Genomic DNA, 18,472 nt, shown 5'->3' with positions numbered 1-18,472 from the left:
AAGTATATACAGCGTTACAGGAATCAAGGTCAAGATCGGTATGGAAAAAACTTTCAATGAAAAACCCATTCCCTTGGATTAAGATAAGACAGCTGAGAAACTCCAGACTTCTCAGTAGGGAGATGTTCCTTACAGCCAGGTACAGCGTAATATTATATTAGAACAGTTTGAAACGACACATTTTCCAACTTCAGGAAAGCAATGCGACTGTTGTGTTGAGAAGCTGTGTACTTTCCATAACAAACAGACAAACAAAAGGTACTCTGATGAAGAGAAACTTGGCATTTTGAGAACATTTATTACTGTTAAAATAGAGGAATTTGATCAAATAAAACCTCAATCAATGTCCATAGACGAGGAAAAAAATTAAAATAAAATCTCTTGCACACAAATCGAAATTACAGCCGATTCGTGGTGCGATTTCTTCCAGGCCACACTAAAAAGGGCAGGCTTTGAAATGAACAAGAGTTTCATAGTCCAGTAAACTTTACATCTGGGGATGCAAAAGCAAAATGCACATGGATCTCAGTGGTCCTCTCAAAAATCGGAGGGAAAAACGCAGGTTATCGAGGTTAAACAGAGCGGTCTGACCCGAGGTCAAAACGGAAACGGTTTCCGAATTCGAAACTTTAGCAGAGTGAAAAGCAGCAGCAAACTTTGTGTTGTGGTCGCGGCGGCGGAGCCCCTTTACGTTCCGACTGCAGGACTCCACGGGTTTCTGAATGGGCAAGATGAGTTCACGAGACTGGAAAAGTGCTTGGGGATTTTTCAAGTCATGGCTTGTGGCGGGTTCTAGTCCCTGCTGCGGGGGTTCTGCGGCGGCGGGGCTCCTTCCACAGGGGCTGAGCTGGGCACGGCGAGCAGCTCCCCGAAATGCATGCGCTCATTGACCCGCAGCTGGCAGCCGTCCTGCAGCATGCGCAGGGCGATCCGGGCGATGTTGCGCGAGTCGTCCAGGCCCGAATGCGGGCGGCCTTCGTATTTGAGGCCCAGCTTCTCCAGCATGGTGCTCAGTTTGGTCTTAGTGCGAGGCACCTGGAGGAGACAGACACGGTACGGTTGTTCTGATACTTCTGAGCTGATGATACATCAAACTGGTGTTTCATTTGACAAATTATTTTGTCCATGATTGTAAATGGTAAATGGACTGCATTTTATGGATTGTTATCGTGTTTGTAATGTCGCGCCACCATTTGCTTTTCCTCTCATATGCAGTGCCTTACGCAAATGCCTCTGCAAACAATGTCTGACCCTTTGGCTTCTGTTTCACTGGCGCTACCGGTTGACAACCTTGAACCTGACAACTAATCATATACACTCCTGGGCACAAGTTCTTATGGTGCATGATCTCCGCCACTGGTCTCTCTTCATCCTCCATTCCTCTCTCTGTTCTTGAATAACGTTACAAAAACGATGACGGAGCCTCTCCCAGCGGCAACGCTACCCAGCATGCGTTTGTAGGTGTCATTTTGTAAATGGACAAGTATTAGTGTTACAATTTGTTGTGTGCCATGGTGTTTCAGTGGCATTATTAAACACAATTAGTTGTGGGTTATTTATTGTTTTGTTATAAAGTTATAACCGTTAGTAAGATGGGGATGCAGTTAATAGGGGTCCCCTCTCAATACAACCTGACACCGAAAGTTTATGTTGAAGTAACGGTTGTCCACTTATTTCCTAGCCAACTCTTCTTTTTATTCTGTTCTGTTGTTTGTACACAGGTTAACAAACCTACCAAAGAACATCACTAGGGCAGGTACAGTCTGCGTGGTCCAAAAATCTGGGAGGTGGAAGTCGTGCTGATAAAATTTATGCGGACCCTCGCGGCTAGGCAGAAAGTACAATTTGGCCTTTATTGACACTGGCGCTGCATTTTAAAAACGTATTCCCGACACGCTAAGCAAAATGCAGATGGCACACTTTCATACGTTTACTTTCTTAGGATTTTATTTTGTTTGCTGTATTGTTTCGAACCGTGCTCAAATCCAAGTACAAACCTTGTAAAAGTTTCCATACGATTTCCTGATGTTTATCCACTTCTTAGCAAACGGAGGATATCTGATCCGGCTGACGCGACACTGGATGTTGAGAAACTTACTCATATCCCAAGACCTAGGGGAGGGTATTCCAAAAACCAGTTACACATTGTTCCAATCCAAAACACCCAGCAAAGACCACTAGGTTTCAAAAAATGTCAAAGACAGGGTGTGTGTGTGTGTGTTTTGTGGACTCACCCGTCGGTCAGCATTGCGTATTTGTACTTGGTTCCTAGCTCCCTCTCCTGAAGCCAGTGGACAACTCGCTGGAGGACTGTGGGGAACGTGTCTGCTTCATCCACCATTTTCTGTTCAACAAAAGAGCGTGTATACATTCTTTAGGTGAATACGGATAATGTCATAGTGTCGTAGTTGCTATCAAGGCTTGAAATGACATCACAGACAAGGTAAAAAGTGTCTGGACCAACCTGTGTGATTCCCGTTAACTTCACACAGAAGTCCGAGAGCTGTCCGTTCAGCTCAGGTTTCACATATTCTCTAAACGTGTCCGTCTAAAATGGGAGACACCAAAAAGCGTTGCGTTCAGAAGAATTATCACTTGTCGCCTTCCTTTGTCCCCGACCCCACAACTTACAATCTCCAGTGTGTGTGTGTTGATCAGAACCATGGGGAACTCGATGATTTCGTGGAGAAAGTCGGGCGGGTTATCCTCCTCACAGGTTGCCTCAAAGTCCACGACACAAATATAGTCATAGTATCGGTCGGTGGGTCCTCCGGCGGCGATGGACTCCATCAGCTTCTGCCTTTTGTAATGGCTCTTCAACCTCTTCTTCATCACATCCTTGACACCTCTTTTCCCCCCAACAAAACAAAGAGACTCAATACAGCATGAGCATGCACAAATCATACAATATTGATACATTATCCACCAATCCAGTCTTTGGCCACACATCCCTGGAGCCTCATTGATGAAATGAGATTCTTAATTGCATTCAAAGCAATTACAATCTACGCTTATTTGAGCATTTCCATAAACACTAGTGCTATGCCTTTTACAACTAAAATTCTAACCGTATGCCACCATATACCACCCAGATTTAATGTTGAAGAGTCTTGTCTGTCCTCCTTATGCACACTTACCTTCAGTGAGACCAAATAAACAAAGAAGTCGGTTAAAATGTTGATGGCTGCAGCGACGCCGCGGTGGCGTTCTGTCCCCGGTTGCACAAATTACCAGCAGGTGATAGGAAATGTTGACTATAATGTAATATATGAAGTTGTATATGAAGTATTCTCAGACTCATCGCACGACATGTTGAGAAAACTCACTAAAAGTTTCACAAGCTCCAGTTTCTAGGTCGCGAAAGACAGGTGAACTGAGCCAGGGAAGGTGGAACTACAAATAAGGGCGTATATAAGTATACGTCACAGCCGAGGTAAGGTGGCTAATGGTGGATGAAAAGTGAAGTAGAAGGTCAGAAGTCAAATTGACAGTAATGAACAAAAAATTTATGAACTAATCATGTGGAACAAGTCATTCTCACTCGAAATGTACCGGTTCTGCAGGGTACCTACTGCTTCAATGGAATCCTCTTCTCCAAAGTCTTTTACTACCTAGAGTTGCCAGTCAATCACAAATCGTACAGAGTGCCAAAAATATCTTTAATAACTTACATCCAAAAACATGAAATAAATAACACTGAATATGGATACTGAATAACTGCCCCAATAGCATAAGATTAGATAGTACTTTATTAGGTACTATCTTAAGACATATCACTGGGTATATGTATGAATGTACGTATATGTATGTGACAAATAAATCTCTTGAATCATATATCATATTCATAAACACTCACCGGCCACTTTATTAGGTACTATCTTAAGACATATCACTGGGTATATGTATGAATGTACGTATATGTATGTGACAAATAAATCTCTTGAATCATATATCATATTCATAAACACTCACCGGCCACTTTATTAGGTACACCTTGCTAGCACCAGGTTGGACCCCCTTTTGCCTTCAGAAGTCCCTTAATTCTTTGTGGCATAAATTCAACAAGGTGTTGGAAACATTCCTCAGAGATTTTGGTCCATATTGACATGATCGCATTAAGCAGTTGCTGCAGATTTGTCGGCTGCACATCCATGATGCGAATCTCCCGTTCCACCACATCCCAAAGGTGCTCTATTGAATTGAGATCTAGTGACTGTGGAGGCCATTGGAGTAGAGTGAAATCATTGTCAAGTTCAAGAAACCAGTTTGAGATGATTTGAGCTTTGTGACATGGTGCATTATCCTGCTGGAAGTAGCCATCAGAAGATGGGTACACTGTGCTCATAAAGGGATGGACATGGTGAGCAACAATACTCAGGTATGCTGTGACGTTTAAACCCTGCTCAATTGGTACTAAGGGGCCAAAAGTGTGCCAAGAAAATATCCCACACACCATTACACCACCACCACCCGCCTGAACTGTTGATACAAGGCAGGATGGATCCATGCTTTCATGTTGTTTACGCCAACTTCTGACCCTACCATCTGAACGTCGCAGCTGAAATCGAGACTCATCAGACCGGGCAACGTTTTTCCAATCTTCTATTGTCCATTTTATGTGAGCCTGTGCGAATTGTAGCCTCAAGTTTCCTGTTCTTAGCTGAGAGGAATGGTACCCGGTGTGGTCTTCTGCTGCTGTAGCCCTTCTGCTTCAAGGTTCCACAGAGATGGTATTCTGCAAACCTTGGTTGTAACAAGTGGTTATTTGAGTAACTGTTGCCTTTTTATCGTCTTGAACCAGTCTGCCCATTCTCCTCTGACATCAACAAGACATTTTTGTCCACACAACTGCCGCTCACTGGATATTTTCTCTTTTTCGGACCATTCTCTGTAAACCCTAGGGATGGTTGTGCGTGAAAATCCCAGTAGGTCGGCAGTTTCTGAAATACTCAGACCAGCCCGTCTGGCACCAACAACGTTGCCATGTTTAAAGTCACTTAAATCCTCTTCCTTCCCCCTTCTGATGCTCGGTTGGAACTTTAGCAAGTCATCCTCGTCATGTCTACATGCCTTAATGCAATGAGTTGCTGCCATGTGATTGGCTGATTAGCTATTTGGGTTAACAAGCAATAGAACAGGTGCACCTAATAAAGTGGCCGGTGAGTGTATATTTATATTTGCATGGACTGCCCTCTGGTGGATTAAACACCGAATCAAATAACTTGATACTGACTTGAATATATTGACAAACCCAAAGTAGTCCTTCTGCCCAGCACTAGCTTCTGTTGTAAAGGAAATAGCGCTTTGTCCCATGTAGGTTATTTGACTGGAAAAATCTCAAACAAGCAAAAATGTAATTGTTAAGTTATGCTGTTTCGAATTGCAATTCTCCATTCATCTCTGTGAGGCTCTCTGGGGACGATTTCAACCTCGGCATGACACAAATGTATTATCAACGCCCCTCACCTCGTGTCAAGCTTCAGCTCTTCCAGTTTGTCCCTCAGTTCGTCCCTGGTCATGCGGTTGATCTGGCCGTTAGCCACTGCGATCTCTTTGTAAACGGGATCACTGAATTCGCCCGTGGTCTGGGAGAGCACTGCGGATGGACTGGCTTCTTCCGGGCTGCTTCTCCCTCTACAAACCTGTCATCAGCATTGGGGAGGGGGGAGTTCTCCATTCATTGCAATGTAGAAGACAAAAACAAAAGCAAAAGATCTACACTTCTAAATTGTCTGTGTGAGAAGCAATCCGAGTCAGGGTGCCGCCAACTACAACACCGGTCTGACTGTGGAGGATGTCTACTTTCGTTTTAAGGTTGTCTCTTTCTTTTATTTGACAGTGGAGCTCTTTATGGTTTCATTGAGTCTACGGAGGACCTCCTGGTTGGTGTAAGGCCAGTGACGTCGTCGTGTTACCGTCATTATTGTTTCTTTGATTTGGCGAGCAACCTGCCAGGTATGAGACCGCCCGTGGACACTGCCCTATCGGTCTGTACCTCTACACGGGTGGTGCTGTTGTAACCAAACTCTCCCCAGTTAATCGTAAAACATGTTATAATATACGAGACAACGGGAGACGATACCTACCTTTTCGTTTTCACTTGCATTTGACATTTTCAGGTTGTCATTGAAATCGTTCAAATTCTCCTTGTGTTCATCCATTCGCCCTTGGATAGCAGAGACAGCGCTCCGGATTCAAGCTGTTCAGGCGGCTGGCGGCAAACGGCGGCTAACGGTGCTTGAGCTAACGTTTCCGTGCAGCTTGGCGGGCAACGTTTGGGTGGTTGTTTCTTCCCCCGCCCCCGAATCCAGTCGAAAGCAAAATGTCAGCGTTCTCTCAACTGAATCCAAAAATATGCCATTCGCGAAAGGAACTCGGAGGGGGGGGGGGGACACCTCGCTCCCGCAGCGCTGGAGAGTTGGGTTGGCCAGAAACTTTCGGTCGCGCCAACTTTGACGACTTCCGGTCGTGCCGTGACGTCGTTCGCCTGCTCCTCTGCTGACTTTACCGGCGGCTGGCAAGCAACGAAGCGGTGCATTACCGCCACCGGGCGGCGGGGAGCGTGGATGCAGATTCGCTTTTCTCCACAGCGACTCGCAATTAAAAAGTTGACTGACAGTTAAGTTGAAGTTAAAGCAGTAAAAACAAAAGCAAAATGATTTAAGTTGAATTTCTTTCATGGTATTTCATGTGTTTTGGCTGAATGGATGGACTCGTGCTCGGACTCGGACTCGTGCCAATAATTAGAAGGTCCTGGGTTCGATTCCCGCCTGGGGCGCTGTTGGCACCGTGCTCTGCCGGGTTATCTCCCAAATAGGAGCCTTTCTGTGTGGAGTTTGCATGTTCTCCCCGTGCTCACATGGGGTTTCCTCCACCTCACGTCAGTAAGGAACCCCACCAAAAACATGCATCCATCATCGTCTGACCAGCGATGGACACTTATCACCTGGTCCCCGGGCGCGTCCACGTATGCTGCCCACTGCTCCTGGCTGTGCCCCCGGAGGAAGGACAAGCCAGGATGGGTCAAAAGCAGAGGAGCCATTTCACCGGCCACCATCAAGCATGTGCATGTGTGTGTGTGTGCAAGCATGTGTTGTAGTGTGGTGTGACGATTAAAGACTGTTTCTTTCTTTCTTTCTTTCTTTCCAACACAGTTCGTGTTTTGTTTCCCATTGTGCTGCAGTTGCATTTTCCTTGTAATTTTCCATTTAATAACAGTTCGCCATCAAATATCCTTTCACATGGTAATAATAATAATAAGAAGAAGAAGAATAAGAATAAGAATGAAAATGCCAATGCAACTGCATCTTTCAGTGGCGCAAATGGAGACATCCAATAATTAAAATAAATTACCACTAGGGGGGCGTGTAGGCTAAAGTAAAGCCTGACATGCGCGTTTTCTATGGTATGGGACGGTGTTTCGTGTATGTATGTATGTACGTATGTTTGTATTTATTTATTCATTATTTATGTATGTATGTATGTATGTATGTATGTATGTATGTATGTATGTATTATTTAATTATTATTTAGTTACATTTTTGGGACATAATAGACTCTCAAAACTGTAAAAAAAAAAAAAATGTCTACATCATAGCCATCTGCTATCTTGTGATGGTCACATGGAGGGAAATTCTATTAAAAAGAAACTTAATTTATCTCTCCATAGCCACAGGTCAGACAAATGTACAGTATGTCTGGGTCTGGGTTCTGAGAAACCCTTCTTATTTAATATTCCGCAGAGATTGAAGTGATATGTTGTGGGCTTTTGTCAAAATGTAGAAAAGATGGTAGAGACGCTGCAGGATTCACGCAAACATCCATCAACAATAATAATCAGAGTTCTATTACATTTGTGTTGCTCCTGGGATGTGATGGAGATTGACCTGGGCAGAGGGCATCCACTGGTGACGGGATGTGTGGCACCGCCCTTGTTGAGTCCAGGGCAATCCACTACAGCTTTCCCATTTTCCACGTGGTCCCTGAACCTTAAGTGATTATCAAATCTCAGGTTAATGATGTTGCCCTTTCTCCAAACCACTGTGCTTTGGGTCATTTCTTAATTGACCTTAGCAGATTTAAAAAAATAAACATTTAGAAAGGAAAAATGACTGGCAACTGGTGCGATTCACCATGAAACCCTCATGCTGCTGGTTGAGTCCACTCTCTGTGTTCCTTGTGGGTCCAAAGTGCAGAGCTTTTTCAGGCAGGGGATCATTTTCTGCCACTGCTGTCATAAAAAAATCACTTCCAAAAAAATGTTTTATATGCGGTACGTGGCCTACAACTCCGTCCCTAGATCAGATGAGAGTTTCAAAATGTGACACATCATGTGTCTGGTCAGTTTCAATGGACAGATGCAGAATGCAAGTACATGGCAGTCATTAAGACAACGCTGGACGCTGGGTTTGACGCACACGTATAGTATGTAAAAATAAATATGTCCTTCTTCATTTACTTCATTTATTCTTACATCTGCATACCCTGAATCTTTGCTGTTGTGCCAGCGATATTATGTAGAAACTCCTTCTAATGCTGTATGTGAAAGGCGGTTTGCTCCCGGCTACTGATCTGCCTCCTACGCCGCCCTAAACAAATTAAACTAATCTAATCATCGGTCTCCCCATTACAAACAAAATAGACGAGTGGAAGGCATGGAAAAATAAGGAACAACTTAAAAAATATATATTTTCATTTATTTTTCTTCTCTGAACAAAAGTAAACAAAACAATTCCCTAACAAACACATTAGAATTTAAAGTTGCCATTTTTTGAGAAGAGTCATTTCCACTCCTTCCCTGGAACCACGAAATAGTCTGTGAAATAGTCTTTGGATTCAATTTGGAACGCAGATTGGTCCAAAAGAATGGACTGGGGTGACATTGGGTTGCAACCTTACAGTGGACACGCAAAGATCTCCAAAATCACACAAACACTCATAAAAAGAACAGGAAACAACAACAACAACAACAACAACAACAACAGCAATAGAACAAGAAAACCAGGACAACAACAAAGACTTTCAGGAATCCTGGCAGGATGCATATCGAGAAAGTGCGGCTCCCGTGATGTCCATTTGTCATTCCCGTCGTCACAGTGATTCAAGGGAAATGCCGAGGGGAATCTGCTCTGCTCCATCTCGGATTGGAAAATAGCATTTAAAGGCTTTTGTACGTTTTGCTCTGATCACGTGGTATAAAAAGAGAAAAAGAAGAAAAAAGGCAATTCAACAACCAGTGTCTATGACCGAAAACACACATGAAACACCCGTGGCTTTGTTCCCCCAAGCGGCGACGGCTGGGAGTAACCATCGCTCCTTTTAAAGAGCAAAAAAACGACGATACGCACAGTGAAAAACTTGCATCACGCCACCGAACCCCAAGGAAACGCTAAAACGAAGGCGGTTCATAGCGCTTGTGCCGGATCCGAAGGATCGGAACAAACACCCCTACCAATGCTCATTTCGCTGATCGGTTCATTAGCGTCCATTAGGTGATGTAAGACTGTGGGGGTCTCTGCCCACAGGTAAGGGTTAAGGGAGGGAGACAGAGTCTCTCTGGCCGTGGTGCGCCAACATGATGGGGGTTTTTTATTGTCACCTTGAACGATAAGGTACGCTGGCCACAAGTATCAATAACAAATGCTGATTATTATAATAATGAGGTTGATAATGATCATCTCGGGCGCAGGAGGAATGGCGTTCCGCTGCCGGGCGGCTGACGAGCCCATGCGCCGACCCCCACTGCAAGACAGACAAGCATTACGAAAATCTCCCTGCCTCAAGGGGAGCCGTGCTGTCGGCGTCCCGCAGCCGGTGCCTGACCACGCCCCTTTGTCCACCACAGCGGCGTACAGTGCAGTGTGATCAGCCTTCAGCTGGATTGTCATCATCGAGAGACGACTCGCTGTTATGTAGTAACTTCATGTGTTTGCACAGTGGCTGCGACGTGACTCGCTCATTTGGGATTCCCGTTCCACAATCTGTGCAAAAAGTAACCCGTCTCAGATCGCTGTAAAAGTAAAAGTGGTCACCGATGATGGAAAAACTCACTTTTGCAGTGGTTGTGCACATACATTTGGGTCTCTAATGGGTCTACTGTACTGACACACAAACTGTGAAATAAGACAACACGGTCAGTGTTTTTTTTTGTGAGCTGTCCATTTCAGAAAAACATGTGGTGAAACAAACCGTTCAGATTTGACTCCCCCCTGCTACGTCAAGTGGGGGCTCCTTGGAATAACAGCGGCTCCCATCTGAGTATCTCCACCCACGGCTTGAGAACTCGCCATTTTTCTTTTTCTCACAACCTGCCGGGCCCACTAGCGTTATGTCGAAGCTAAGAATGGGAACTGATCTGTTGTTGGCTGCACAGACCAGCACACACCGCCGCATCGCCCCCCGGCCTCAGAGGACAGAAGAGCTGCGTGGATAGAGTTTATTATTGATGGCAACGTCCCACCTTCAGTTGGCAAAAACCTGTGCGTGCGTGATAAACCACTTAGTTTCTACAACACGGGACCGGCCACAAAACCTTTCCTGAAAGAGGAATCAGCACCAGCTGTCCTGTCGGAGGACTGAAACAGAGGGGTATAGAGGCATGTTCGAATGGCTAGAACGAGTATTCTGAGTGGTATTTTCAGTGAGGAAAAAAATAAATAAATAAAAAATTAAAAAATAACAACTTCAAAGACATGTTTCGGGGATCTCGGAGACCAGTTATCAAACTTGTTGAAAAGGAACGCAATCGGCGACCTTTAAGAGCGAGATGCGTGGGAGCGCGCTTCCTGCGAGTGCTCTCGAAGCCATCCGCCGAAAGAAAGGTTACCGGTACCCCGTGAGGGTTCCCGTTCTGACTTAGTGTGTTTGAGTCTTGTCGAACCGGGAGCGGCTTCCGTCGAGTTAAAAAAAAAAAAAAAGATAATAATATAAATAAAGACGACCATTCGAGCTCCTCGGAGGGTCTCAACAAGTTATTTCCATAAAGGGGCCGTCGGCGGCAGCGTGACATACGACAGTACTCGGATCTTCCCGCGATTTAAAGCTTAACTCAAGGTTTACTGTACACAACCACCTGTACGACATGCTCTTTTTCGACACGCGAAAACGCACAGACACACACGTATTCCACAAGCCCGTCGCGTGCTTTGGCCTCAGTGTGGCATGTCTGTCGATGGGTCGATTCCACTTAATATTCCACAAAGGGGCTTCCACTTAGCTCATCTCCCTCCGGATCTTGAGTCGTGGCGGACAGCGTTCGCCACGACAGATTCTGTCACACCACGCCGTCCACGCCTCACGCCAGTGGGTTTAGTTTAGTTTGGACTTCATCCCTCGGGAAAGTCTTCCTGAGCAGGGGGGGGGGGGGTCTTCACAGCTCTCTGGGTGGGTGTCATCCAGACACTGTGGACCACCTGAGGGTGAGGCCGACCCTGGGTTGGTGTGAGGTACCGTCTAAAACCCCTTCACCGCCAACGCACGCCACCACCTTCGGACGAGGTGTGGGCGCGCGTGCGTGCATGTGCTGGGTTGGCGGCTCAGTGCGGCAGCAGCAGGCGCTCCAGCGCACACTGCAGGTGCTCCCAGTTCTTCCACAGCAGGGCCAGCAGGGACACGCCCACGCAGGTGAGCGCCAGGTGGAGACGGCTCCGCAGCAGCGGCGCCGTGAACTTGGCCGCCGTGGAGACGCACACCAGGATCACCGTGACGATGGCCAGCATGATGTTGATGCACTTCCCCAGCAGCACCTTGGCGTCCGTGTTCTCCACCTGCACCGTCTGCTGCTGCTGCTGCTGCAGCTCCAGCTTGGACACCCGTGTCTGGCACGACTCCAGCGCCTCCTGTAGGCCACCATGCACACCGCATACAAATGCAACGTTATGGCAGCGGGAGTTCACCGATTTTTGACCGATATGCAAGGTGACTATCGCTTGCCTGTGTTGCTTGGATTTACCTTATTGACTAACCACCGTTATTACAGTGCTATGTGGAATCGGTGGTGAGTTATTTCTGAATTACGACCACTGGCCTGTTAATAATGACCATTGGAACCTCTTCTCTGCCTGGATTCACATCCCAAGATTGATGCTACATGCTAACACTAGCTAGCACAAGCTAGTGGCTACATCTAGTGACACTTCACTGAAACTACAACGGAAGACTTTAAAACGATGAATGTGGGTATTTCCATTTTAAGCATTAGTAGCAGTTAATAGTTTAGTCATAAGAAGGGCAAAGTATTTTTGCAGTGTTTATGTTGTTGCAGACTATTTCTCAGCGGAAGCTTTGTAATAGCTGAGCGCACCACGGTGTTAGACACACTAGTTATACGACTATTACGGCTGTCAAAGTTACCGGGATAATAACACGTTAACGCAAATTAGTTTTAACTAAAAACAAATTCTCTTTTTTTCCCCGCTATGTTGTTACGGACTTTTTATTTGGTTTGCAGCTTTGCATTTGCCGATCTTCGATAAACGTCTATGTAATCGCTGAAAACAAGTTGAGTATCATTATTAATATTATTTGAACTGATTGATTTCCAATAAACATACATTCACATAAAGCAAGCATATTTGTCCACTCCCACGTTGATAAGAGTATTAAACGCTTGAAAAATATCCCTTGAAGGTATTTTGAACGGATAAAAAAAAAAGCGATTCATCGATTAACTATGGACCAAGAATGTGATTAATCGCGATTCAATATTTGAATTGATTGACAGCTCTAAAAACTACACATCCTAGTCTTAAAACCATTTCAAATCAATATTCCCTCTGAGTATATTATTTTATTTTGTGTAATAAGCGGGATAAAGTGCAGCCAGAGGGTAATTATCCCGTACTTTGCTTATGTTGAGCGCGAACAGCAAACTGAAGAGAAGCTATTAAGAGGATATAAACGTATGATTCCGAGTGATTCAATTGACCGTTTAATAGTTAATCTTTTAGTGTTTGCAATTCACCTCCCCCTGTTGTCCCCTGTTTGTCCTATCGCTGTTGGGGACGTAGCGACAGTAAATGATACACAGTAAACATTGCATTTTAACAATGACTTTGACGTGGCTATTCAGTGACGGAAACATGACTGGAGACCAAGTATACCAGTATACGGTAGTACATTACAGGGTGCATTTAGTGCACACATACTGTTTCCATGTACCTGTATGTCTCTGGCCCTCTCATAGGCCTGGTATGCCACCTTTTCCTCTATGCTGGCCAGCTCCTGCTTCAGATTGCTGGTCTCATGCTGGTGGAGCTCCGTCAGGTCATTTAACTGGTCCTCCAACCTCTCATACCTGACGAAGAGAGAGACAGACAGAGCGAAAGAGACAGCCCCGCGGGCACACCCACACACCCACACAGAAGGAGTAGGTTGGTAAAGAGAGCCAAAATGGAGGGAGAAAAATGATGCATAATTGAGAGAGTGTGTGGGCGTCTAGCTGTGTAGCAGCTTAGCCACTATTAAAGTATGGCCATGGAAACTCGTTTGCCTTAGTTGACACTGCTAACAGCCTGGAGTTTGCGGGTACGCCTCTCTGTTTTCAGTGTACACAAAATTATAGCATAGGCCCCATGAATCATCAAAAAAAGCCTTTGAAAGTACGAAGCAGAAATGTTTACAGCACGCCTCTCATATAAAGGAGTTTATTATTGAATTAATAAAAAGTCTGTTGGGCATCGAGCATGAAATGAGTTATTTCAGCGTTAGAGAATTTATTTGTAATGGAGAAAGAAACATATTCAATTAATTTACTCAAGTGCCACTGAATAGTATACAGTTGGTGTGTGTGTGTGTGTGTGTGTGTGTGTGTGTGTGTGTGTGTGTTACATTTACCTGTATCTCTCCTCCTGTAGTGTCTGTGTGAAGTAGCTGTAGTCTCTTTTGAACTGGGCCTTCATGGTGTCCATGTCTTCTGCCAGCTGCGCCTGGGCCTCCCTGATCTCCCGGACCACCTCCAGCACCTCCCCCAGGCGGCCGTGAGTTTCCGACCGGCCCGGACCCCCACCACCCGACCCGGACTCCCCTGCCGGGTTGCCGTTGGAGTCGGCCGAGGCCGACGTGCCGATAGAGCACTCGTCGTCGCTGGGGTACTTGGCGGTCTTGGCCACAGTGGTGGCACTGCCACTCAGCGCCCGGGCCCCGCCCTCCGCCTGGAGCCCCGCCCCCGCCTCCATGGAACTCTTCAGGTGGGCGATGTTGTCGGCGCTGCCGAACTTGTTGCGGATGAGGTTGGCAAACTCCCGCGACTTGTTGAAGAAGAATGGCGGCGAGAGTGACACGCCGGGTCCTATGGTCTTCACCTTGTCCAGTGCCGGGTGGCGCCCCGCTCCCGCGGCGCTCACATCCCGCAGGCTGCCCTCCTTGCTGTGCGTCCCGGACTCCCGGTGGCCGCCACCGCTAACGTCCTTGTGGCTGTGCTTGCCATTGCTCTCGCCCTCCTTCATGCGGCGGTGGTACTGCTCCAGCTTTTGCTGCAGCCGCCCAAGGCTCTGGGCCGACTTCTGGTTCTTCTTCTCGAACACCTGCCGGATCCGCGCCAGCTGCTGCTTGTCGGCGCTGTTCACCAGCTTCACGTACTCCGCCAGGTGCTGGTCGCGGTTAGCCTGCTCCACCTTGATCTGCTCCGTCACCTGGCGGGTGAAGAGCAAGAGTATGATGGTAGGTGGAAGTAGGGATGGCTCCATACACATTTAGATTCTTAAACTGGAAGTATCGTCCAACACTGAGTACTGTGCAGCAATTTCCTACTTCCTCTACATGATACAGACTTTGAGCATTCGTTTCGGGGCATGAGAACACAATGTTATAATATTATTTATTGTTCTCCCAAGAGACATCTAAAATGATGTGCAGAAAAACAAACTAAAATATTGGATTTCTGCATCTGTATTCTCACATACAGCTTGTTCAGCTTGTATCCAATTGATCCTATTCCAGCATGGGTCAGAAGAATTGGTGAACCTTGCACTATTTTGTGTGTCTATAATAAACACCTCTAGGTACGTAAAGCCACAAGGAAACAATAAGGATGTGCTGCGTATTGACCGGGCCCACACGACCGGCAGTACAAAGCAACAGAGAGAGCATCTCCTGTCGGACCTTGAGGATCTTCTGCTGCAGGACGTCGATGCCCAGGGCTCCCTTGGTGAAGTCCAGGCCCACCCCGCCCAGCCTGGTGCCGTCCACCACGTCCAGGTTGGACTCGGAGCCGCCGCGCCGCATCGGCACCGGGATGCTGAGGATGTTGCCATCGCAGCCGCTGCGCTCTGCCTGGGAAGCAGATGACAGGCCAAACAAAGGGATGAAAATAGACTGAAGACCGAGAGAGAAAATCAAAGTGCTTATCGTTGCATGTCGGGCGCGGCCGAGATAATGGCAGGCCAGCTTGAATCCGAAAAACTTGGATCGTCAACAAAAGACCTTATCCCCTCACTTCCGCAATCGAAGGAGATAAATAACCTCGATTAAATGTGTCCACATGCAATAACTGTTTGCTGCCGGGAGTTCACTATGCCGCTGAGACGCAGGGCGATTGCCGGTGGAAACCTAATCTGACTATAATCTTTTCATCCAGAGGAGATGAGCTTTCCTGAAGTCAGATTTGGAGAGAAAGAAAAACACAAGTAGCAGAAAATCACAGCGGGAGCGGGAAGGGAGACATGTTTTTGGCATTCGTGCACAGCCTTTATCAAGCGCGGCCTTAATGAGGTTTGCTCCGGGTTTAGCCTGAAAGACAGGAGAACAAAAGCAGGGCTCTCTCTCTCTCTCTCTCTCTCTCTCTCTCTCTCTCTCTCTCTCTCTCTCTCTCTCTCTCTCTCTCTCTCTCTCTCTCTCTCTCTCTCTCCAGAGCTCAGCCTCCAGGCTCCAAACAAACAACCTCTTAATGCCTCTTCTGCACTTTGTGTCGACGACTGCAGATGATTACATAAGGGGAACCTAAAATGTTAGTACAACTCCTGTTGCCACGGCAGCCGAGCACCCATCGGCAACCACTGCTAGACGAGCCTCCCGGACCCAAACACCGACACCCGAGTCCGGCGTTCTGTCTTGTTTTCTTATGAAATGTAAAAAAATTGAGTGCACTTTTAGCCGTGCCCCGTGGCTTTGAGTACTGTAGCTTGTCATGCGATCTGAAGAATCGCCGTTCTTGGCTGCTAGCGGTGTGTGAACCGCAGCTTGAATACCACGCAGGCATTTATTTACAAAGGTATTTCTCTCTCCCTCTGTTTTTTTTTTTTAAGGCACAAGTTCATACAGACAAACAAATTCATTCTAAGTTCTGTACTTCACGATGCCCTTCAGGACAGATGTAACACTCGCAGAAAATTTGTTATTATTACACAGCTCAGTAGAATACTCTCTTCTGATTGGTCAATAGCAGTAATCAGGGGTCTGTTCGTTCTGAATAATGACCACTGTCTGTTATAATGATGGTTGTCACGAGCAATCACTTCTCCCTGCCTAGACTGTTAGTTTTAATGCTGTAAGTTTATACGTGTGTGTTGAATCACTTTTCTTTTGTCCAACATATTTGGTAGGGATACTCAGGGTTACTAAACAATTATAGATCGACATCCGTTAGCAATATCTATTATCAGTACCTCCCAATTATGCACACTCACATGTACATACCAGATGGTGCAAACAGAAAGCCAGGAATGTCTGTCCGGGGCTAAATAGAGTGTGGGAAAGCCAGAGAGAGAAAGAAAGAGAGAGAGAGAGAGAGAGAGATCAAGAGAGTGAGAGAGTGTATACTATTATGAGTGTCTTTGAAATCGATATATACATATTTACCCTGTTACTTGTCAATCCCACTCACACACTCGATCTAGATATTAACTTCAATCGCTATCTCTTCCACTCGCAATTGGATCATACATTCCACTGCAGGCACTGCAGCCTGGCCTGAAATCTGCCGGGTTTTGGGGATTTAGGTGAGGAAACATACTAGTGGCTGTAATTCACACTCAGCAACCCACACACGTACAGGAGTGAGATGGGAAAAGTGGGTCCGCGGTGGTTTTTGAGCAGGGGAGGGAGAGTTTACACACACACACACACACACACACACACACACACACACACACACACACACACACACACACACACACACACACACACACACACACACACCACAAAGTCACCATATGCCCCCACAGAGGACACATGTGTCTGCTAAACAGGGCAGCAATCTGGTCACTATGGCTCCTGTGACCCTGGTCTACATGGAGACCATTGAGGTCATACCACAGATGGGTGAACGCACATCATACACAAACACATCGCGGCATGCAGCCTTTTGAAGCGATGAAACTGAATTTTCCCACTTACAGTAGGCTATTAAACTGCAGTGGTATTTAAATGTTATGAATGGATGTGGATGTGAGAGAAAAAAGGCGCAAGGGTGGAATCTGCTTATCGGGAACTGCCAGCTTTAAAGTGAGCTGCCACGGTGATGGAATTTAAGGTTTTCTTGACAGGCTGCATGTAACGCGCAAGTGCAGCCTCTTTTGAAGCCCCACTGCCATGGGCAAAAACTAGACGTTTTGTTATTTTCTTTTTTTCCCCCACCACCCAAATAGACATTGACCATATGCATGCGCACACGCATATCACCGCCAAATCATGGGCAAAACACATAGATTTTATTGAAAAAAGAAATACAAAATTATTAATTACACAAACGTTTTTAAATGTAAAATAAAAAATAATCATTCATGGTATTTTTTATTTAAAACCTTCAAAAATGCATCATCACTGATAGATAGGAACTTATGGTAGGGCGTACTACGTCCAAGCCGGACCACGATCGACGTGCACCTGTACATTTTTTAACTTGAGGTGATAATCAAAATGGAACGTTGGATAGCATCAGGCACACTGAAAAGAAAAGAAGCCATTGACACATCATCCTCAAGGGAAGTCCCACCTGTCAAACAAAAAAGAAAGTATAGCACTGAATATTTATCATTGGGACTTTTTTGGACAGGCACGGAAGACGAACCCGTGTGCTTGGTGTGTTCCGAGATTTTATCAAACGAAGCCCTGAAGCCATGTAAACTGCGCTGTCACCTCGAGACAAAACACCAACAGGACATGTCCACGCTGCTTGAATTTTTCGATAATAAACTCAAGGAGTATCAGGGCAAGAGGAAAGTCATTGAAACATCATGTATGGGCACTGAGAACGCAGCGGAAGCGTCCTATTGGGTCGCCGGACTCATAGCCAAGCCTGGTAAGCCGCGTACAATCGGGGAGAATTTAATTCTTCCTGCCACAAAAGTGATCGTGGGGGTGATGTCGGGAGAGAAGGCGTGCAAGCGAATCAACATCCTCTCATTGTCTGATAACTCAGTCAAAGGCAGGATTGACAAGATGGCAGAGATTGTGTCAGAACAGCTGATGACGAGCGTACGAGAGAGTTGTTTTTTGGAAAAAAGATATGTGGTCCAGGCGAGTTGACCGGGCAAAG

General features: G+C 46.1%; 2 protein-coding genes across 2 annotated transcripts in view; both read right to left on the bottom strand.

The window, feature by feature from the left end:
- Positions 1-262: 262 nt before the first annotated feature.
- eri1 (exoribonuclease 1) lies at positions 263-6,416 on the bottom strand. Its single transcript, XM_080022240.1, has 7 exons — positions 6,087-6,416; positions 5,467-5,642; positions 2,632-2,848; positions 2,465-2,548; positions 2,235-2,344; positions 1,998-2,112; positions 263-1,035 (listed from the first exon to the last, which is right to left on the bottom strand). Exons 1-7 carry the CDS (start codon positions 6,159-6,161, stop codon positions 793-795), a joined length of 1,020 nt encoding a protein of 339 aa, XP_079878366.1. The 5' UTR covers positions 6,162-6,416; the 3' UTR covers positions 263-792.
- Positions 6,417-8,674: 2,258 nt separating this feature from the next.
- tmcc3 (transmembrane and coiled-coil domain family 3) overlaps positions 8,675-18,472 on the bottom strand; it is a 25,795-nt gene continuing 15,997 nt past the window's right edge. The window contains exons 2-5 of the mRNA XM_080022505.1: positions 15,100-15,270; positions 13,834-14,630; positions 13,159-13,294; positions 8,675-11,837 (exon numbers count right to left, since the gene is read on the bottom strand). Of these exons, the coding sequence (XP_079878631.1) occupies positions 11,535-11,837; positions 13,159-13,294; positions 13,834-14,630; positions 15,100-15,270 (1,407 nt within the window). The 3' untranslated portion in view covers positions 8,675-11,534. The remainder of the gene's footprint in view (positions 11,838-13,158; positions 13,295-13,833; positions 14,631-15,099; positions 15,271-18,472) is intronic.

This window comes from Zeus faber (assembly GCF_960531495.2).
Source record: "Zeus faber genome assembly, chromosome: 21".
NCBI classification, from domain to species: Eukaryota; Metazoa; Chordata; class Actinopteri; order Zeiformes; family Zeidae; genus Zeus; species Zeus faber.
The sequence above is the reverse complement of the archived record's forward strand: the minus strand, read 5'-3'. Positions and strand labels throughout refer to the sequence as shown.

Excerpts from the sequence above, each read along its gene's own strand:
- eri1 (XM_080022240.1), bottom strand. The coding sequence starts at position 6,161 with ATGGATGAACACAAGGAGAATTTGAACGATTTCAATGACAACCTGAAA. Across the intron at positions 2,849-5,466 it reads GAGCTGAAGCTTGACACGAG|AGGTGTCAAGGATGTGATGA; the intron begins GTGAGGGGCGTT and ends TGGGGGGAAAAG. Across the intron at positions 1,036-1,997 it reads CGTATGGAAACTTTTACAAG|GTGCCTCGCACTAAGACCAA; the intron begins GTTTGTACTTGG and ends TGTCTCCTCCAG.